Raw genomic sequence first — 23,866 nt, forward strand, 5'->3', positions numbered from 1 at the left:
CACGTTGGTTAGCTTTCCTAATTACTTGTGTGCCTCCTTACTAGTCACTTACAAATCATATACTGGGATATCCAGATGTCAGACCACTGCAGTATGCACCCCATTCAAATAGGACATGATGTATAGTTTTGTTCTCAGCCTTCATTCTGGCTTCAAATTCAGAAATTCATGACCCAATTCCAGGTAGCTCTGCTCATGCTCTAGTCTGGTACAGCATTTCCCAAGATATGCTGTTCCAGTTGGGATTGTAAACTGAAGGCCTGTCTGCATCTTAAGTGGATTTCAAAGAAACTCTGGACTACCTGTGTAAGATCTGATAACTTAAAGATTTGAACAATATTGCACTGGTAACTTGGATCATAAAAGCTCTGCAACGCACATGGTAAATTATACATTTATTCCTTTGCTAACTCATTTACTGTTTGTACTAAGTTCACTGTTAACTGGGCACCACTGACCCCCTCAAAAAAGATCAGCAAAACATGTTTCAACAGTCCTATTGAAGGATTTCATTACACTGTTAAAATGATAACATTTTGAAGACAGCTGGTTGGGAGCTTTCTCTTTGGAGGTTTCTGGGATCATAAAATCTGCCATAAAAATGCCTTCCTTTCTTCCATTAGGAGAAAAATACAGCCTGAAGTAGATAACAATGAATGAATTGTGACAACATTTTTGACATTTTACAAGGAGTGAGCAAAAAGGACTTTTGTGGTTCTATTTATTTCTAGTTCCACCCCTTTCCCTCAACAACCAACAGCCCACCGCCCACCACTTCCAATTTATCTAATAGACTTCATACTCCAGTTGTTTTTTATTTGATTTACAGAAGAAATCACTAGATGGTGAACAGCAGAAGACAAGACAGCGAAGCCTCAACAGATTTATTTTGATTTTCATCTCAAAGCATTTTGTGTTATCACTATTCTAGATCCATAAAGAAGGAATGAACACTGGAATTTTTCCTGATTTTTGTCACTTCGAACACATGCCACTGAGTCACCTGTTGAACACAGCAGACTTAGATGGACTTTATGTTTTTTTCAAAAACAACGCATATTTTATTCAGCACTTCTCACTAAGAATTATAATGCAGCTGATAATTGGGAAGTGAGTAGATACATTTCACATCTCCAGTTGGATCTATTATGTCTTGCTGTAGCCAGCTATATGACCTAATTAAATGAGAAGAGCATCTTGCATGGATTTCCATTTGAATTAATTTAAGACAAAGTGAAATTGTGTGTTAGAACATTGCAGTACCTCCAAGTGATAAGAGAAAAACAATTTCCATAAATTGCATTAAATGCAATGGCAGTTATTACAAGATTATTAAATCACAAGCCCATTTCGGTCCCTCAAGGAAGTCTACAGGTCACAGGGGGCAACTCTCAGCTCTGTTAGCTAATGATATCTTAAATTAGGTGTTGAGCAATCGCAGCTGACAAAAAAAACTATTGTAAGAAATTAATTATAATGAACTTGTTAATTATTCTGTTATTCAGAGGTGTCAAATGGAAGAGTGTAATGAGAGAATTCAGACATGTAAAGGAGCTTTATATCTTCTAAACCTCACCAGGGAACTTCTCTCACTGTGTGTAATGAGAAACAAATTTCTTCTGGGCAAAATATTGTCAATTTTGTATTCAAGAAATGTGTCACTTTCATTACAATTTATTCGGGAACTTTATTGTTTCTCAGCATTGCATTGAAGTGACCAGGATATCCATGGCTTTCAATCATCCTTCTCACTTCTCCAGGAACTTAATTGTAATGCTACCTTTTCAGCAACAAACCCCCACCCTTCTTCCTATGCATAAGCCACACCGCCTAACCAAACTCACAGAGCTTCTCATTCTCCAGTGGCTTTGATACACTAGACACAATTTAGTGGATTGTGAAAACTTCAAACTGTTCGGCTGGTGTTGCTATGAAAAGCAACTGTGTCATCACAAGAAGCAGTTGAAAAAATTTTGTGTCACTAATACCTGCCCCTGGGGAGTTCACCTAGAGCAAGAAACATCACTTTCCTTTATCATGCATGAGTTTCATTAGGATTTCAAGCAGGGAATTAAATGATTAACTTCAGTTTTCTCACCACTAAGCACTTAATATTAGGTTTAGTCTGGAACAGATTTCATTGGTGGCTATTTTCAGGTGAAATCAGCCCTTCAAGAAGTAGAACAGACCACTTCTGTGTAACTGTTTGTGTTCGACTTCCCGATCTTTGTCCAGATGTACACCTAGGGCTGTTACTAGTTGTGCAACACTGATCTCCATCCTTACTGGTATAAAATGGCACCTTGGAGTACAACTAGCAATGTTGCTATTTTTGATTTCTTTTCTTTGCTAAAAGGATAGTCTGCAGCTTCACAACTCACAACCAAACACAGGCTGTTCAGATGCCTTCCAAGGGCTAAAGAATGTGCTTAAATGACCAAGGGTTGCTCCTTATATCACTTTCTTTCTGACACGCTCAATATGTTTCCCAGCAATGATTCCATTGGCAGTACCCCTTCTCCTTGTGGTGTGAGTAGTCCTGCAGGAATGGTTAGGGACATTTGACCAAAAAATAGGTTTTCTCATCAGCCTATTGGCCACTTGTGCATAGTGGTCTGAGTTGCATTCCACCTGAAACTCCCCAATGAGCAAACTCTTCATAGGCTCAGGTTATCTGAGGGTGTGAAATTATGCAGGAGAGCATTTAGCCTCATCCTCAGGTATGGACTACTCTCTCTTTCGAGGTAAAGTCATGTTAACTCTTGACCTCTTCGTCCCAGCCTATTTCCAAGCAGGTTGAACAGATCTGTTGGGAATCCCAATTTTATTTTTGTTACTAGTGTGAGAGAGGTACCCAAACACTTTTTTTTTCTCTGCTAGGATTTCAGAGAGAAAAAGAGGCATCTCAGACTCTGATAGTTAGCAAGACTGCTGGCTTGTCAAAAGTGCATGCAGTAATTAATTGCAAGTGTGGACTTCGAATCAACAGGAATGGATTTAAGGATTAAACACAAGATATTTTGCAGATGCTGGAAATTGAGGGCAACACATACAATATGCTGGAGGAACTCAGCAGGTCAGGCAGCATTTATAGAAATGTGATAGGCAGATGATGAGAAGAGGTAAGAGGGAATAAAGGGGAATAGAAGAAGAGGGACGGTGGAGGGGGAAAATTTACCAGAAAGAGAAATTGATTTTCATGCCTTCAGGTTGGAGGTTACCTGGACGGTGCTGCCCCCTCAACCTGAGAATGGCCTCATTGTGGCAGAAGAGGAGGCCATAGACTGGTATGTCAGAATGGGAATGGGGATAGGAATTAAAATGGCTGGATGGACACTGGGAAATTCTGCTTTTTGTGGATGAAGTGGAGGTGCTTGACAAAACAGTTCTCCAATTTATATTGGGCCTCAGCAATGTGGAGGCGGTGGGACTGGAGACTCTAGATGACTCCTAACAGATTTGTAGAAGAAGTTTTGCTTCATCTACAGGGATTGTTTATGGTACTGAATGGAGGTGAACGGACAGGTGTAGCTTTTCTGTCACTTGCAGGAATATGTACCAGGATGGAGATTAGTGGCGAAGAATGAATGGACAAGGGAATCACAGAGATTGAGAAAGAGGACAAAGGCGTCAGAAGAGGGTGGAGCTTAGTGATGATGGTGTTAAATGGCGACTCCTTTGCTTGCATCTTCAGAAGCAGCGATATTTCTATCTCACATTTTCCCTTTCAAGGTTCTTTTGAAGACCCTGACCTGAAGTTACAATCTGACTTTGGTTCTTTGCAGGAATGGGACCCGTTCTCAGGGCCTCACGACCAGCAGCTTTTCAATATCCCAAGGACGGAGCCCAGAAGGCTAGCACGCCTCCAGGTTGTCGGATTTTCACGGCTCCGGAGGCAGGCTGATTCAAGGCTGGTGCCGCCAACTAATGCATTGTGGGAGAACAAGGAAGACTGGAAGCAGTGGACTTTCTGTTGACTGTATGCCCAGAGGCACAGAGCCCAGGAAAAGTGATGCAACAGACTTTTAACACCATAAATCAATCAGTTGTTTTGTTATGTCTCTCCTGTCGCTGTGAAATGGAGAAACCCTTTTCTCCCTTATTAGGGAGAGAGAGAGCCTGTGGTATGTTGAATACTGGGTGAATGAGTAGTCTTTGGGGTACTACAAGTCTGTGTCTTAATTGATGCTTTGCTGCACGCTAGAGTGCTCAGTGGGGGGTGCCGATGCTTTATTGCTGGTGGGGGAGGGGGGTCGTTGCCTTGCTGCTGTTTGTGTCTGGGTGGGGAGGGTCTTTGCAGTTCTAACTGTCACTCGGTCTTTGGGACACTCCTCTGTTTTCATGGAAGTGTGTGAAGAAAAATTTCAGGATGTATATTGTATGCATTTCTCTGACATTAAATGTACCTTTGAAACCTATTGAAATAGACAAAATCTGAAAATGAAAATATAAATCAAGCCCTACAAAAACGTAAATTTTATTTTTGTTCCCTCCTGAAGTATGGTGTCTGAAGGAAGACTAAACTACTTCAAAGGAAGGTATTGAAGCTGTATGAAAATGAATAGTAGATAAAATATATAAACAAATTTGGATGATTAAGGATTTCAAGAACAAAGGAATGGAAAGTTATCTATTTGAAATCAAGTCATTTTATCACAATTGTCATAGCACAAATGAAACTGTACAAAAATAGCCGAGCAGTAGGTTCAATAAGTTAAGAAATGAATAAGAGCTAGCTTGTGGGAATTCAAAGGGAAGGTGTTGAGTACATAAGTTAATCATTTCAGGACACTTGGTAAAAAAAAGAATGGGAAAACAAAGGCTGTAATTACAATATATAAGAGCTTGGAATTTGTATTAATGATGTTAGAATGACAGTGATAAAACGGAGAAACAATCAGTTGGAGCAAGTCAGCAGGCCAGGCAGCATCTATGGAGGCAAGGAGAGAACTGACAATTTGAGTTAAAATCCTGCATCAAGACTGAGGGAGTAGAGCAGGGATAGCTGGTAAAAAGCAGTGAAGGAAGAGTGAGACTCTCCTAAAAATATTTGTAGTGAATGACCTATTTGACTTTGACTTCTACTACATGTAAAGATGGCATAGGGAGACTTTACTATCAGCATTAGCAAACAACAGAAAAAGAGAAAAGAATGTGATTTCAAGAAGAGAAAAGTAATTGAATTAGGCAAACATCATTCAAATTCAAGATGCAAAATGAAATGTTTAAAATGATTAAATAAAGAATCTATATAATTGAGAAGGAAAGAGGAAAAAGGCTTTTCTGGGTGGTTTGCACATACAGTGGGGAAAGGGAAAGATAGTAGACCCAAGCTCCTAATATGAAGTCTCAAGTTCCATTCTGTACAAGCCTGTCTTGAGTAGTTAATGGAGGAAATACTACCATAGGATTTAGGTTAAACCTTCCGTCATAGGAATTTTGACTGGGGAAGGAAAGTATTTTAGTGTCTAACTCAGCCACTGATGTGCATAAAGGTGAGTGCAGAGGTTCTGCAGATTAAAGACACAAGGTTCTGCAGATGCTGGAAATCCTGAGCAACATACACAAAATGCTGAAAGAGCTCTGCAGGTGAGGAGGCATCTATAGAAAGGAATAAAGACTTGACATTATGGGCTGAGATACTTCATCAGAACAGATTCAAGAGCAGTGTAGTTCAAGAAGAAGAACTGACAAGGTCTGTGAGATTTAGTGCAGGGTAGGAGAATGCAGCCAGGCTTTGGAATAGACTAGTCCTTGAATGGAAGAGGACTATGATTAGAAATTTCTCAAAGATTCTCCTGTGGGTTCTCATTACAAAATGACAGACATGTGTAAGACCAATTTAGATAAATGGAGTTGTATCCACTGATAACATCAGTATGGAGCAGATGATCTGAAAAAACTTACTTCTGTCCTACATGCCTATATAAACAACTGCTTTATAATGGGAGCTAAACCTTTGCTTTCACACTGACCATGATACCTGCCAGACTAGGTTCTAGAATTCTAAGCCCTACTTTAAATAAAAAGCAGCAGGTTGAGAGGTTGATGCTGATACTGTCCGTGTGGATTTAGCACTTTTTCCCTATTATGGCATGGGATTTTCCTTGTTTTCCAAATCCCCCTCCACAACACAAAGTCATGCTGTTTGTTAGGTTAATTGTCTGTTCTAGATCTTCCCCAGTGTAGATTGTTGCTGGAAGAATCAAAGGGGTGATAGTTGCCTTGTGAGAGAGAATGAGTGACAGGGAAATAAGTAGAGGAAGGGCTGACCGAGACTCAGTAGGTTGAAAGGCCTCTCATGTAATATTAAGACTTTGTCCTCACTTTAAAATGCATCAATGGCCTTGTTAGAAAACAGAAAACAATTAAATATAAGTTAAAATAGGTTAAATTGAGTCTATATTGCAGCCCCTTTACTATTGACTCTTCTGCAATCATCATCTCTGCCCATTATTTCTGAAGTGTAAGTATCTCTAACAAAGCAGCCCAATGTCTTTGCTTTAAAACAAAGAGGACATTTCCAAGCATGTCTTTGTGTTACTTCATACCTGAGAGGCAGTCTAGTGGATCAGTACTGCATCCTCCATAGCCGATATATTCTTCAATTAGCAGAGCCTAAAATTTTAGCCAATGCTCCATTTGATTATGTTATTAGAAACTAAAAAAGTAAAAAAGTTAAAATAGGTTCTTGTCACTTTCTAGCTGATGTTTACCTGCCTGCTGGAAAGCACAAGTTAATAGCAGGAGAACAGGAATGTCTCAAGGGACCCGTAACTTATCTATCTTGGTCTAAGAATTTGAGGCACACATTTTTAACAAAAAATCTAACAATAAAGACAGACGGATTTTAATTGTACACTAAAATAGAGTCTGAATTCTGCCTTTCCTTGAATTAGGGCTTAAAATTATTGATTTAATGTTTTGCATAATCAATGACTGATCTAGAAATTGGCATATAGAACCAGAGTAAATACTTTTTGTGGAATCTATTTATAAAATAGATAATAAGCCTGGTTTTGCTGAAGGATGCAATTGTGTTAATTGTCCCCATTAGTCTGGGATGCCCAACAGCTGTGGAGATGACTCCATTTTCAGCTAGTAAAGAATATGCCAATTTTAACTTTGTCTCAAATCTATATCGCTAACAGCAAAATTAAGTAGAAAAAAAGAAAATGAGAATTGCTTTCCTTGAGCAGCTCAGTTTTACAAACATCAAATAAGGTCACATGCAGACACAATCCACTAATGGTAATTGCACATTTAAACAGCGAATGCCTGAAATGTATAATTCAGTTAACATTAAAAAAAATACTGTCACTGCAGATTTGCTGAAAATCAGTTGTTTTCCTTGTTTGGTATTCATTCCTTTATTTCAAGCACTGGTTTGAAATATGATAGCATAGTGCTTAAGTGACTGGTGTAATTGTCAGTAGAGCAGAATTCAAATCTCATCATTGCAAGGGACTTATCAGGGTAGGGATTTAAATTGAAGAAATCTGAATCTAAGAAAAATATGATATCATTAACAATAAGATTATTATAAAAATAATCCAGTCTAAGACAACATATGAACAGGTAAGGAATGGAAGGATATCAACCATATGCAAGCAGATGTGCAGTGTAAATTGGCATCATGGTCAGTACAGACATTGTCTGTTGTAGGGTCTGTTGTATGTTCCTGCAATGGCATTTTTCTATGCTACCAATGCTCTGTAAGTGCATCTATTTTTTTTGTTGTTACCATTGTTCACTTCAGCTAACCTGATAGGATATGAAGTATTCTTGAGTTTCAATAGGAAACATGATATTTATTATCATAGTGTATATCTGTCACCTTTTCTTTGTCTCTTTCAATGGACTGTTAAAAGTCAGATGGGGAAAGGGAAATAGAATATGACCTGGCTATCTTGCTTAGATTGCACTGGTTAAAATGGTGGAAGGGTAAGGTGGCATTTCATCAACTCTGATAGAGGTGTTGGGGTTCATACAATACATGCTTAGTTCGTATGTAGATATATAAGAATAATGAGAGCTGTGTTCTGGTTTAATGCAGGAAGTCACAAATTAAAACAACAAAACAAAAACACCCCAGAAACTCAACAGTTCAGGCAGCTTCTGCAGAGATAGATTGGGCATTAATGATTCATCCTGATTACCTTGGAAGAATAGACTTCACCTACTCCTTTGCTAACCCTGCTTTGACCACTAGCAACCTCAACCCACTTTTCCCTTACACTCTTACAAAGTCAGCCCACTTCACCTTATCAACTTTAAAATATTAATGGATCTGACAAGATGAATAAACAGGTAAAATGAGCTGAAGACAAATTATGCTTCAACTGCATAATAGTACTAAATGGCTGTTATGGAGAGTTCTGGAGTTATGTGAATATAGCAGATATTAATTCGAACAAGAGCTAGTCTTCAATTCTTGATGTAGATTGTAATTTGCAAGCAGTAAATTGAAGTTAAAAGCACACCTTTCCAAATAAACAGTTTGGTCCACAGACTGAGATATGGTTTGCAAAATGAAGGCCATGAGATGTTTGTGTTTGTATCAGCCAAATGTTAAAACGAAGGGGTTATGTTAATTATCCTGCCTCAAACTTCTTTTGATGTGGGTGATGAGAATGTGAAACGTGATGCCAGCACTAGTAGTGAATGTGATTTCAATGTCAATATTTAAGAGAAGTTTGGATGGGTACATGAACGGGAGGGGTACGGAGAGGTATGATCCATGTGCAGGTCAATGGGACTAGGCAGTTTAAATGGTTTGGCATTGACCAGATGAGATGAAAGGCCCATATCTACACTGTAGTTCTCTCTGACTCTAAATCAGGCAACATGGCCTAAGCTATTTGCACCATTATGACTTGAGTTCAAGCTGGCAGACCAGACTGATTTTGTCGCAAGGATGACAAAATCTGGAGGACCTGAGTTATATGGAAAGATCGAATAGGTTAGGACTTTATTCCTTGGAATGTAGCAGATTGAGAGGAGATTTGATAGAAGTAAACAAAATTATGAGCAGTATGGATAAGGGAAATGCAAACAGGCTTCTGCCATTGAAGTTGCGTGGGACAGCAACTTGAGGTCATGGGTTAAGAATGAAAGGTGAAAAGGGGAACATGAGGGAAAACATCTTCACTTAGAGGGTCATGAGAGTGTGGAATGAGCTGCCAGCATGTGATGCATGTGATTTCAATGTTTAAGAGAAGTTTGAATAGGTACATGGATGGCAGGGATATGGAGGGGTATAGTTCCGGTGCCAGTCAATTAGAGTTTAAATGGTTCAGCATGGACTAGATGGGTGAAGGGCCTGTTTCTGTGCTGTACTTTTATATGACTATGACTTAGCACATCAAACATGATAACAGATATAGGCAATCAGTAGTTTTTTGTGTACTCAGGGACAGCATTGATAGCATTAACTTTGGGTGTCTGGCTGTCTCTCTCTTCAGAAGCTTTTAAACTATTTGTGTGAATTACTTTGTGACAAAGGTGTTTCAATATTCTGAAATGACTCCTACTGTAGATATGTAATTCAAAGGAAGCATTATCAACCTAAAATACTGATGTGAGTGACGTCAATGTAACTATTGAAATCATATTGAATCACCTCCTGTTACCTTTGATCTTAAGGGTATAGGTTTGTGAGCCTCTTCCTAGGATGTCCCAGAATGATGCCTGCTTGTTTTGATGAATAAAGACATTTACATCACCAGGTTCAGTGTCCTTCTGTGACTTTGATCGCAGTCACAACATGCTCAAGTAATGAAACATTACATCAAACAGTGCATAAAAGCAGGCTGATTTTATCCCGTCAACATAATCCTAAACTTGATTTCCTGTCTATTGGATGCTGATAGTATTCAATCAAAAATTTAATATTTTTAATATTAAATTTAAACTTTTTAATTTTAATATTTTAGTTTTGTTTGTTAACCAAAAAGTAAAGGTCACCTTCAATATATGGCAACATTTACACACACTTAGAGGTCTACAAAGTGCCAGGGAGGCCTCTACATTTGAAGCTAGATTAATGTGTAGCTGATTGTGTTGGCACATGGCCTAGTGGTTCAGGCATCGGACTAGTAATCTGAAGGTCACTGGTTTGAGCCTCAGCTGAGGTAACGTGTTTGTGTCCTTGAGTAAGGCACTTAACATCACATTGCTCTGTGATGACACCGGTGCCAAGCTGCTTGGGTCCTAGTGCCCTTTCCTTGGACAATATTGGGAGAGGGGAAGGCTTGCAGCCTAGGCAGCTGCCAGTCTCCCATACAACCCTGCCCAGGCCTGCACCCTGGATACCTTCCAAGGCGCAAATCCATGGTCTCACGAGACTAACGGATGCCTATGATTATGCAAAGCTACTTATTTGGAATTAAGATTAATCCCACATTTTTTGAGCAGATGTAATGAGTTTTTAAGTCAAATGACAAAATAAATGATGTAAAATCTTAAAAGATTAGGTGAAATGGTCAATGAAGAAAAAATTTGTAATACTCCACCATCTGCCAGATTGTAGGCATGAATCCTATCCCATAAAGTTATTTTTGTTTTTTTTCTTGTCTGTATGTACTTCATTATCAAATAACATAAAAGTAGCACATAGCTGTAATTCTTACCCCCCCCCCCCGATTTCCCACTAAGAAACAGTGCTTGGTGTCCCTCTCTGATTGGCAAAGATCAAGTTTGTAATTTGTCGGATATTTTCACCATCATTCTCCGTTTGACATTGTTGCGTTCAACAACACTGCACTGGAACCCACCAAGACACAGGCTTTATAAAAAGCTGATTTCCCAAGTGGAATAGCACCTATTTAGCCCAAGCCACCGAAGGACAAATTACTCCCTCTAATTTCCCCCTACATATCTCTTGCTTTACGTTTTCATTTCTTTATCAAGGGATAACTAACTCCTAGTAGTGCTGATTGAACAATAACTTGAATATCAAACAAGAGGAAATCTGCAGATGCTAGAAATCTAAGTAATGCACACAAAATGCTGAAGGAACTCAACAGGCCAGGCATCATCTTTGGAAAAGAGTAATAAGTCAACATTTCGGGCAGAGACCCTTCATCAGGATTAATAACTTGAAGGTGTTGAATGACAAGCAAGAACAGTGTGATAGTACTCTGTCTTCTCAATTCTGTTCCTCTGGTTGCTATAATAAAGATTATGACCATTCTTTATTATATCTTACCTTGTAATTATGAGTTTTTGTGCATCATTCAAGATTCCACATGAAGAAATTTAGGGATTTCCTTGAGATCAGGGCATAGTTACTGTCCTCAATCAACATTGCAAAACTGACCTTCTGCAGGTTCAGAGTTTTAAAAAGCCAATTGTTTTGTGTAGTACTTTGAGATTTTGTCCTTTGACAATGCTATTAGACTGTCTAAGGAATAGAATACTGGTCGAAAAGTTGTGGGTGGCAATCCTATTCCAGAGATTCAACAATCAAATGGACAGTACAAGACTTGGGATGTTATGACAATCATACAAGAATTTGCTCAGACCACACATGAATTCTTGTGTGCAGTTCTGATTCCTAGTTATCAGAAGGATGTCATTAAGCTGTAAAGGGTACAGAAAAGATTTACAACAATGTTAAAGAATATGAAACAGACAACCAGCCCATGATGATGGACTAAACATATTAAACTAGTAAGTAAATGCCTTACTAAACTAATCCAAACTGCCTACATGATGTTGATGTTACCAGGACTGAAAGGTTAAGTTTTAAGGATAAATTGGATAGAGTGAGGCTTTATCCCCTGGTGTGTTGGAGGCTGAGGGGTGTCCTTATAGAGGTATATAAAACCACAAGGGGCATAGATGAGATGAATAGTCAGTCTCTTTCTCAGGACAAGGAATACAAAAAACTGGAGGGCAGTCTAAAGGTAGAGGGCATTAATTTAAGGTGTGTGAGGGTGAGACAAAGAGGACTTAGGGGCAATATTTTCCACACAGGTGAGTATGCTGGGATGTGGAATGACTGCCAGTATAATTGGTAAGTGCAGCTAAATCCCTTAGGTGGAGCTTAGGAGACAACAGTACTTAATGGTGGCTCCTTTGCTTGCATTTTGAACTTCAACGGTTCAAAGGTCGAATTTAACATCAGAGAAATATATACAATATACATCCTGAAATGCTTTTCCTCGCAAACGTCCACTAAAACAGAGAAGTGCCCCAAAGGATGAACGACAGTTAAACGTGAGAACCCCAAAGTACCCCCCCAGCTCCTCCCTCCCATGTGTATGCGGCAGCGAGCAATGATTCCCCACTTCCCCACCAGCAGAAAAAAGCATGCATCGGTACCGTCACCGAGTCCAAGCGTGTGCTAAGCAATAGCAAAGACACAGACCAAAGTTACCCCAAAGGCTTCGCATTTCATCCAGCATTCAACAAACCACAGGTTCTCTCTCTCCCTGGCAATGGAAAGGGAGGTGCCCCTATTTTCACAGCGAGCAGGAGACATAAAAACAACCCGCTGATTTATGACATTAAAAGTCTGTTTCATTGCTTTTTTCGAGCTCCGTGTCCGAAGATCGCTAAGACCTTGGGCCTTCCCAGCCTCCCCAACGACACACAGGTCTCCTGCGGTGACACCAAGCCTTGAGATCTTAGGCTTCCAAACACAACCGAGACTCTCAGGCCAAACCCTTGGCATGTTGAATAACGGCCAGTTGTGGAATCCCGAGAACGGGTCCTATTCTCACAAAGAACCAAAGCCTGTGTGTAACTCCAGGTCAGGGTCTTCAAAAGAACCCTGAAAGGGAAAAATAAAGATATTAAAGGTAGAAGCAGAGCTGCTTCCAAAGATGCAAGCAAAGGAGTCACTGTTAGTCGCCATTATTCCTCCTAAGCTCTGCCTTCAATTTAAGCGCATGCCCTGGAGTATGAGGTATTTCCACTCTGTGGAAAAAGACACCGCCTCTTTCACTATGCTACTCCTAACTTTATAAACTTTTAACAGGTCTCTGGTCAACCTTCTCCACTTCAGAGAAAACACCACATAGCACATGCCCTCTCATCCAGGCAGCAGCTTGGTAAAACTCTCCAGACCCTCTCTCAAGCTTTCATATCCTTCCTATAATGAGCAACTAGAGCTGAAGGCAATGTTCCAGTTTTAAAAACCTATTAAGATAGTAGTTTTCCTTCCCTGAAGAACATTAGTGAACCACATATGGTTAGGTGTATATTAAGATTTGGAAGTTTCTTTGTCATCTTCACTAGTAATTTTATTCAATTATTTGAATCCCCAGCTGTTCTGGGGAACTTCGTTCACAGATCAAAAGCTTACAACACTGGAATTTAGAGCAGCAAATCTTTTTCTGGCATTTGCATTTTGTGATGCATTGAGTAGCTCACTTCTTCCACAAAATTGAGTTCCAGGTCTGCAAATCTCATCCTGACATTCGCTTATCATGTCTCACACTCTAACCAGCCATCTTCAATTCTGACCTCCAGTAATGTCTGTATAGAGTTCACATGTTCTCCAAGTTTCAGAGTTTCTTCCCAGTTCCAGAAATGCGCTGATTGTTAGGTTAATATTTTTCTGTAAATTGCTCTTAGTGTAGGTGAGTAATAGTAAAATTAAAGTCTGTGTGTTAAAAGAGCAAAGGAAACAGGGAAATAAGTTTGATAGAACTTCACTGAGAACCGGCTTAGACCTGACGGGCTGTATGGTTTCCTAGGTTATATGGAAATGTGAAAATTGGTTGCAATATTTTATATTTCAAGTTAAAGGATATTTACTATATGATAATTTTCTATGGAAATAACAAGAGAAGATATACATATCTGTTTTAAAAGTAATTTCTAGTTAAGGAGACAACAGACAAACAAGTTACACAAAGTTATTTCTGTATGAGAAAATCAGCCTTTCCACCTACATCATCTCGCAAAGCAGAAACCTGAATTAGAACCTGAAGGAAAGTGGGAGAAGGTTCAGCTATTTAAGGCATTATTTAGTTACGGATGAGCATTTGTAATATTGATTCTCCCCATGTATGAACAGATTTAATAAAAAAAATCTGCTAAAATCTATCAACAAAATTCTTTTGAAGGTATCTGCCATCAGGGAGACTGATTAAAGATAACTGGAGTGGTATCAATTATCTTCATGAGAAAGCTGGAAAGAGTTGATAATGAATTCAAAACAAGAAATACTCTGCAGGTCAGATTGTATCCATGGAGAGCTAAACATGGATAATTAATGCCTTGGATAAATGATCTTTCATCAGAATTCATCAATTCTTCTTGTTTAATGATTACACTTGCCAGTGGAAACATAAATGGTAAATAACTATTGCCAAGTTTAGCTTACTCTGTTGTATTGAAAGACAACAACACAAGCTGCAAATAAAGTAACCCAAGAACTTTATTCAATTTGTACACAGAACACAAGCCACCACGAATGACGCAAAAGCAAATGTAGAAAAATAGTAGGATCATATTGGTATTGATGATTATCCGTTCTGTACAGTTTTACTCAAAATAAATAGATTTCCATCTTGCATTGACATCAGTGTATACAATAAACCTATGCTTCCATTTACATGAATAGCTATAAAGGACTGGAAATTCCTTGGTGCTACTCCCGCTGCTCCAGCATTACCTCTCTTGAATGATATGAATTACGTACACCCATTCTGCCCCCAACACCAAGGAAATTCTCAAAGACTGAACACCCCACCTTGCTTTTTATCCATTCTGTTAGTTCACTCAGCTGTGGTGCTTGCCCCAAAATGATCAGTTACCATTAAGTTGAGTGGATATGGTTTTGGCAGAATTTCATAATACTAGTTGTTTGTGGATTGCTAATGTGGTTCTCTGCACACAATGCACCTTTAATATTAGGGGTAGGATTCTGAGAAGTTTAAATGGCTTTGCTGGTGATAGCACTTTTGACAGGTTACAGTGCCAAGTCAATATCTGTACATCCTGAATCAAAAAAAGAGGTGTGAATATTGGAAATCTGAATTTAAAGCAGAATTAAGAGGAAAGGTTAAATAGCATCCGGATTTGAAAACAAATGAGTTGATCATTAATTCTTTTTTGTAAACTGTCTTGCTCAGAATATTACAAATTTCATGTTTTCATTTTCCTGCTCTCCATTCTGAAGAATTTCCTACTGAGGAACTATAGGGTGGAGGATAACTGGGATGAATGGCTTCCTTTTTTGGGTGAGCCTACAATGAGTGAGGATTTCATTCCTGACCTGTGGTGTGCTCAAATACTTTTATGTAGTTTGAATAGATGCTTAGCCTCTTCAGTTGAAAGGGAAAGTCCAGGCATAATTAACTTCTAGACTGATAGTAAGACTAATTTATGTGATGGATTAAGAATACAGGCAAGATTGGCACCAGACAAGTTTAAGGAGAATAAGGTTAGGAAAGTTGAAGATAATAAGAAGCCTTCTTCTATAACTTGGAAGTTACAAGTGAAAGTAAAATTTAAGTACGTAAAGTTTGACAATTTTGAGCTGTTGGAATTTTTTGATATGGCTAATTTCATAACTTGAACATGGGGAAAATTGCACAAAATGGTGAATTGTGGGATTAGAAGATACAATGGACAATTCAGACAAGAAACACACAAGCTGCAGTAGGCAGAAGAGGAGGAAGAAACTGGATAAGAAGGAGTGGGCTACAATTTGTCATTAGCAATGTAATGTGATCTGTAGGAGATAACAAGATATAAGTGAAAAGAATAACAAAACCAGTCTGTAGGTCCATGTAATGTGGAGCCTTTGATTAGGAAGATTAAAATGAAAAGCTGTTATCTATTAGACGAATCTGTCTCTGGTAATAATTTAATCACAGATTCACCTGTGAACCAGCACAATGTATTTGGGTTATAGTAGATCATATGTGAAATCGTGAAAAGCTCACTTATTGTTTCCAAATTTGAAATGGGTTGAGAGTTCATGTCTCATTCAATTTACTCAAATTTGAACCAGGATTGCCAGTTTTTGTAAAGTGCACATCCTTTCACTAAGCAGCTAAGGCTAATGAAATTTCAAGATGTAATTTCAACATGTGGCAAAATGTCAAAGTGTGACAAAGGCCCAAAGAGGCATGAAATAATTTATAATTGCTCCAATGAAATGTTAAAAACATCATTATAAAGCAATAAATGCTAATGTTAATTGGTTTAATGTGTTAAATAAGAATGCATTAAAAGCCCCTTTATGATGTCTTTCATTTTATTGAATATGCAGATAAATATTGTTAGCCATCACTATAGTTAATAATATTGCTTTGTTGATTGTGACATTGTGTAAAACAGGGGAAGTTGCAGCTCCCTTTATGTTCTATTTATGAGTATAATCCCAGATATATTCTTAAACCCTCAAGTAATGGGGCTGCTGCACAACTTAGCACTGTTCTGACAGGAGGGTGACCAGTCCATGTAAGAAGTCAGAAATTCTGAGACCTTACGGAGAGGTTCATGCTGCAATTTCAGTGAATCTAGCAGTGCTCACAACAATTTTGGGACGACAGAATATGTAGTCCATTAGCCAACAATGCTTCAATGACCTTGCCATGTCAAATGTGAGGCAGCTCGCTGAGCTCCTTCTTGCTGTTGGATTTAGTAAATAGCTCTGCTGATTGTGTCTTTAACTGCCACACTTACACAAAAAAAAATCAATACAAATTGACAGGCAGAAAAGAAAGTTAAATGCAGCCACTACTCATAATGGTTTGAAACTGAAATAACCACACACTCAGCAATGGGCATCTCTAAGGCTGTCCTTGACATTCAATTGCATTACAATCAGCAGATCCTGAACCATCAACAACCTGAAGATAAAGGATTGGTGGGTGGAACATTACTGGACTAGCTGTAGAAATAATGAAAATGCAAAAGAAAATCAGTGTCTGTGGCAAGTGATTTGCTTTTAGACACACTAAAGATTTTCTGCCATCCACATAAAACAGTTGAAAAATCCTCCTTGTGCATGAATGAGTTGACAATATCTAGGTTAAAGAAGCCACTAACTGGTGGCATTTATACCTCAGGAAATGGGTTCTTATATTCAGAGTATAATTTTAAATAATGGTGCACACTACGCTGTATTGGGAATAGAGAATGAAGCTTAACATCATGTTGTAGTCAGGAAGAATAGTATGTAGGAATACCATCTAATAGGAAGCTCCCTCAGAAAGAATGGTTAATGGCAATATATCATCTCAAAGAAGCAGAAATTCAAAAACTAAAGTAATAGAAAGATAATTACATTAAATTTGTGCCAAAGAGAAAGCAGCCTATTGATCAGACCTTTAACATATTGATTAGAATATGAAAGAAATTTTGCAAGGAATCTACCAGAAATACTTTGGTAAACTTTCTGAAGTCATAGTTCTAGTAGAATGGATTTTATAATATACCATTATTTATTAAACTACATTCAGACATACTATAATGTGTGGTCCATGCAGTCTGGCAGATTAATCCTGAATGCGTAAAAAGTTAACCTTTGTGTTAGTTCCCCTTCAGATGCTAATCAGCTCATTCAGTCGTTTACACTTCAGATTTCCAGTATTTTTTCCTGATTTTCAAAATGAACTTTTTAGGAACAACTTCTTCCCTTCCACCATCAGAGTTTGGAATGGCCCATGAACACCAGCTCACTATTTTACTCTCTTTTTGCACTATGCATTTATTTTTTATATATTATTGTAAATTACAGCCATGTTTTATCTATTGCACTGTTGCCGCACGACAACAAATTTCATGACGCATGTCAGTGATAATAAACGTGATTCTGACAAAGCAGAATTGAAATATAATATGCTGGAAAAGAATGGGAGCTGGACAAAAGGCAAAATGTAACAGCACCGAACCTGCTTTGTGAGTAAGAAAATACTTTGTGTATTTTACTGATTTGATTAATGCCCAGACGGATGACACATTTCAATGTTAATTGCAAGCTTCAGTTAATCACAGACTTATATTACACAAATATGGTGGGTCCAAAGTAACTACCATCCAGATAATGTACTCTTTTTTTTGTATATATTATGTCCACATCATTTGCTACCCTGGCATTTCAGTTAAAAAAAACACATTTGAATGTGCAAGTTATAAACTGGATTTTACATTCAGTAAACTGGTTCTTACATGTACAATCTCAAATACTGTAGGATTAATATTACCATACTATTATATATTAATTTAAATATTAATTATTATGAAAAGAATAACAGTTCATATAGGCAGTATACTATCATGATATGGATATATTTAATAACAAATAACACTGAATTTGGATATGGCACTTTGACAGTTTACTAAAAGAGATCCCAAACACAACATAATTCAATCAAACTGAGCAATAAAATCAATTCTCCAGTAATATTGTAGATTCAGAGTAAACCTTTGATCTTTGCCCTTCAAAGATCTTCATGCTAGGAATAACAGAGGGCTGGAAATGTTACATAAGATAGGAGCATACTTGCTGCATTTCTGGTAACAAGATTCTGAGTTGTTCAATAACTTAATTGGTAAATCCAACCTGCAACTGAATTTGCACAACATGTCTCATGTTTAGTAATAAGTAGATAAACAGTCAGTTGACCTTCAGAGGAGTGTATTTAGGTAATGGATTTTATACTCTCTACCCCACAAGCCACTACCTTTCTTTTGGAAAGGAATTTCGATAAATGCAAAAAAAACCAAAATTGTTTCCCTCAACCCATGCATGGAAACAGGTGGGCAATTAATGAATCCCAAGAGGCTGGTAGATGGAGAGGTGGAAGGGGCTTAATTCATAAATTTTAACAGGATTGTGCACACACTTTAATATTAAGTGCTTAAGTTTCCTAAGACTTGGAAACCCGGTGGCTGCAAGGAAATGAGGATTGCTAAATTTAACAGGTTAATGCAAGAAAATTAATTTGCAGCATGGACCGAGGATTGAGCCACAATCCAAAACTGTTAATATATCTTGATAAATCACACTTCTCCACATACTCAGTGCCTGTGATATCCTTCTCCTCCTTGCTTCTCCATAATGCTCTTTGATCTTCTCAGCATCTTTACCAATGTCCCTGCTCTTACTGTAACCTACTTTCCTTTTTAATCATTTCTCTGAATATGACTTAACAAAGTCAGTTTGTTTCCACTTTAAAATCCTTTTTTTTGCAGTTTAAAAATGATCAATATTTTTGAAACTGCAGTCTTACAAGTTAACCTACTTTGTTTTTAGCAGTTAGATCTTGACTTTGCATCATAGGTAAACTGGGTATTTTGGACATGTGAGCCTGTTTATGGCCTTCTGCTTTTATAAACAATTGAAAACAACAAAGTTTGCAATGTGACAATCCAGATTTTACAGAGGACTATCTGCATTTATATGGGGAAGACTATACACATTCCCCACAGTAACTTATGCAACAACCTAGGAATTCCCACATTAATGCATGTGATCACGAGATGTGGTCATTCATTTATTTATTTTTTTTGCATGGACACATGATGGCCTTGAATGGCAGGCCTTCCTTGTTCTACCCTTTTGGAGTGCAAACTTGATGTATACTGGAAAAGCTGAATTAATATCTACACCAGTATAGAAATGACAAAGGAAGTGTTTCCCCATTCACTTTAATGGTGTGAGACAGCTGTGAAGAATTCAGGAATGCAATAGTTAATTCAGAATTTTCTCAACAACTTGTGTATTCAGATAATTTATATTTGAAGAAAGGAACAGAAAGTTTTAAATTTACTTTGATGGTTTTTGTATAAGGAAGATTTAAACATTTGGCAGATTTGTCAAATTTTGATTAGGTACCCTCCCCTTTTCCTTTAATTGCCTATTATCTCCAACCCTCACTCCCTTCCATTTCCACCTACACAATTCGCCCATTGGGGATGGATGATATGACTTTGCTGAAGCCTCTATTATTAGCGGGTTTCAAAGCTGAGAATCCCAGTAAATTCTTTATCCCAACAAATTCCTTATCCTTTGGGAGGTTAGGGGATGAAAGGGGCAGGAGTGGATGGATAATTGTGTCAGTTAAATGTCAATTTTATTCAGTGATCTATGATGAGCAAGGGTCCATAAATAAAGAGTAAAAAGTACAGAGTTCTGCTTCATGCAGTGTTCAAAACAAAAGCTTTGCCTATTCCAAGAGTGATTCATGCTAAAACATCGTATATTGTCCATCATTAGGCTAAGATTCCATTCTTCATGGCTGGTATTTCTGACATGCCGAGCTCGTGAATAGTTTTTCTCCCCAATTTCAAGTCACAAAGTACTGTGTGGCAAAGATTGGCCTCATATTGTTAGTTATGGTTGGCTACTGATAATGTTAATTAATTAGTTGTGCGATGTTGGCTAGTCTTTTCTCACTACTTGGTGACATTCAAATCCTATAATAAGCATTTTGTATTGTGAATATATTCACACATCATTCCCTCTGTCTCCTGACTCTGCATGAAATAGCTCTCTTTAAAATGTGCAGCTGTGACAGGAAAAGGGTCTACAGAGAAATCTGTGTGTAAACTGACACAAGCACAATGCAGGTGATTAGGACTCATCTTAGTTTTACTCAAGATAACATGTATAGTTTAAGAAATCATTTTATTCCAAGGGGAAGCAATTAACAAATGTTTGTTTCCACATGGTGATAGATGTGATGCTTCAATAATAAATATGAACATAAATTAAAATTGCCTACTCAAGTCATTTTTCGTAGAAAGCCTAGTGATAATTTCTGTGAATTTAAGGCAGGAAAGCAGTTTTAGATAAATTTAATCTGAAGTGTAAATTTCTTTTGGTACTATTTACAACACAATCATTCTGATCACATGGGTTATTACATGGATGATGCAGAAACGAATCAATGCCGACTCAGTCCATGCTTTCCCACAAGAAAGCACCTGTAAGTGTTGTCAGGAGGACATTCGGGTGCCGTGAGTCAAGCAGTAGTGCTATTTGAAATAGTTTAACCCTGCCACCAGAAGGAACTTTTCCAGGAACAGTTCAGAGTCAAGAACAGCAATGTGAGCTGCCCGGCCAATTAGCGCATTGGCAGTGTTTGGCAATGCGTGGAAAATGTCGTAGCGGATCAGGGTGCAGTCGCTGGTCTCTGTCACTGGCCGAAGGAGGTTGTTAATCATCTCAGTATAAACGCAACCTGAATTATCAAACAAAAACATAAAAAAATAACTCCACATCAATATCAGTTGTTCTTATACAGTCTCCAGAGGATAAAACTATCAAATCAGTGTGTTGCTCGGGATTTCCAGCATCTGCGGAATCTTTTGGCTTTATCAAATCAGCTTAATGTATTTAATTTACTCTGGATTTGCAAAGTATTAGACTTTAATAACAGAGGAATTGCAGGCTGAGAAATGGTCATGAAAGTGCACCATATCTCTTCTTGGTCACTGTAGCAGTTGACTAATTGTCATAATCAATTGTCTAAACAGATACAGGCATGGTATGAAATAAAAGCCTTATTGCAACCACAGGTTCAAACTTCTGAGCATGCTGCACTTACCATGTCATCACTCCACACTGTATTTTAATTTTATTTTTATTGAGAGATACATTGAGGAACAGGCCATTCTGGCCCAACAACCTACCTATTTAACACTGGTCTATCACACAGGACAATTTAACCTACTAACCAGCACATCTTTGGACTGTGGGAGGAAACCACAGCACCTAGAGGAAACACACACACTCATGGGAAGGATGTACAAACTTTCTACAGAATTGAACTCTGAACTCTGACACCCCGAGCTGTAAAGGCATTGTGCTATACCATCTTGGCGCTCACAAAATTTAGAAGGCTTTCTTAAGGAAAAATTAATTGGATTTGGTTCCACTGTCCACAGATTAATTTTGAATGTCCCCTTGTGAATTACAGGGTCTTCCTATCAATCTTTTGACTTGGGATAAAGTGAAATCACTAACCACTACCATGGAGCTTAAATGGGGCAACAAATTAAAATAAAATTACCCTTCATCTTTGTTTTCAGCAAGAATATGAAGAGATTACAGGATCCTGCATCAAGTTAGTGAATGACTCAGTAGCTACTACTGAGCTACTAGTAGAAGTGTACATTGTCTGAAATACATCTGATGGAAATGTCTGTTTAATGATGAACTTCAATAAAAAAATAAATTACAAAAAAAAGAAAAGAGTTATAACCATAGCTGTTACAACTTATTTGTCTTGGCTGTTATCTACAATCACAGGAATCAATTGTGGGCAGGCTTTTCCTCCTCTATTTCCATCACTTCCCACCACTGGGTAATGGCAATCGTGTCCTGAAGGAAGGTCTCAGCACGAAACCTCGATTGTTTACTCTTTTCCATTGATGCTGCCTGGCATGCTGAATTTCCAGCAAAGTAATCATGTTTTACCTTCTGGGAAACTAACAAATGATGGGCAAAATGCACAATATAATAACCTGTAACGTTGAACCAAAGAAGAGGATAAACCAAGCCTGGATCACAGATATCCAACGTTGTTTAAAATAATCTTTGATACCGTGGGGAAAGAAAATTGACAATGGTAATGAGCTCTGCTGCTGTGACATTCAAGAAATGATTTACAATGAGGGATTAAGCAGCCTAAGTGACATGAGAGCAACAATTGCTGGACTATTATAATAGGATTGACACCAAATTGGGATGCCAGTGAACTCAAACACATTATCATGATGTCCCTTCACTGTCCTTTGCTCTCTCAATATTTCTGTAATAGATATTTTAAACCCTGTTACTTAAGCATTTGTGTTCCCCTAATTTTTGCAGCAATTTAAAAAGTAGCAGTAAAAGCTTATGAGGCTTGCAGAACAAAAACACAAGAAAACTATTCATGGACAATACTTACCGATCTGCCTGTCTTTCAGAGCAGTTTTACACATTTCAATCCGGGCAGAATGAAAAGGAACATATCGGTCTTGAGGTGATGCCACCAGCATAACATTCTTGAAGTACTGCAGCCCTGCATCAGAACAACGAAATGCAACCAGAAAGGAAACATGGTTATTGAAATATCCTACCTTCTACACTTCCTTCCCTGGGTCTCACTGAGCTATGTGTTGCTGAATAGAGCTAGATAGTTGAATCCGGGACTCTGTTAAAGTCACTTTCGGTTGACTGAGGGGATTTTCCTGAAAGCAAACAATCAGAAACCAACCTCCACTTTCTACCTCTACCTCTACACCCTACAGCCCTACCCAGCACAGACAGACAAAAATCACACATATGTACCAATCACTGAGTACTTCCATGTATTTTGTTTTTGGAAATAACAAGATCAGTTTGATGACTGGAAATGTGTCTAATACACTGTCTATGGTCTAAACATTGTTGTACATACTTATATTATAATCTTCCTTCTCTTATATTCAATGCTGATTAAATAGTATCCAATACACCTTCTCAGCCACTTTACTGACCTTGCCTAACATTTTTAAATGTATAAAATTCTTGAGGCTTGTTGAGGCAGATGTGGGATTGATATTTCCCAGAATCTGTCGACTCAAGCAAGCAGACATTCAGGATATATATTATTTTATTTAAAAAATTCCACACAGGCAACACCAAATCTTAGAGCAAACATGAAGAAATCTGCAGATGCTGGAAATTCAAACAACACCACACACAAAATGCTGGTGGAACACAGCAGGCCAGGCAGCATCTATAGGGAGAAGCGATGTCGACGTTTCGGCCCGAAACATCGACAGCGCCTCTCCCTATAGATGCTGCCTGGCCTGCTGTGTTCTACCAAATCTTAGAATTTATTTTAACAAAGGTTTTGGAAAATGAGATGCTTATTCAAGATAGAGCTTGTAAGAACTTTGGATAGTAAGGGAATTAAGAAATTAA

The 23,866-nt window shown here is 38.1% G+C and overlaps 1 protein-coding gene across 2 annotated transcripts in view; it reads right to left on the bottom strand.

Moving 5' to 3' along the window:
• Positions 1–14,380: 14,380 nt before the first annotated feature.
• Positions 14,381–23,866, bottom strand: part of fam135b (family with sequence similarity 135 member B) — a 381,705-nt gene continuing 372,219 nt past the window's right edge. For both annotated transcript variants that reach the window (XM_059975315.1, XM_059975310.1), the window contains 2 exons: positions 22,866–22,979; positions 14,381–21,155 (listed from right to left, as the gene is read on the bottom strand). In XM_059975315.1, the coding sequence (XP_059831298.1) occupies positions 20,950–21,155; positions 22,866–22,979 (320 nt within the window). In that variant the 3' untranslated portion in view covers positions 14,381–20,949. The remainder of the gene's footprint in view (positions 21,156–22,865; positions 22,980–23,866) is intronic.

This window comes from Hypanus sabinus, chromosome 1, assembly GCF_030144855.1.
Source record: "Hypanus sabinus isolate sHypSab1 chromosome 1, sHypSab1.hap1, whole genome shotgun sequence".
NCBI lineage: Eukaryota > Metazoa > Chordata > Chondrichthyes > Myliobatiformes > Dasyatidae > Hypanus > Hypanus sabinus.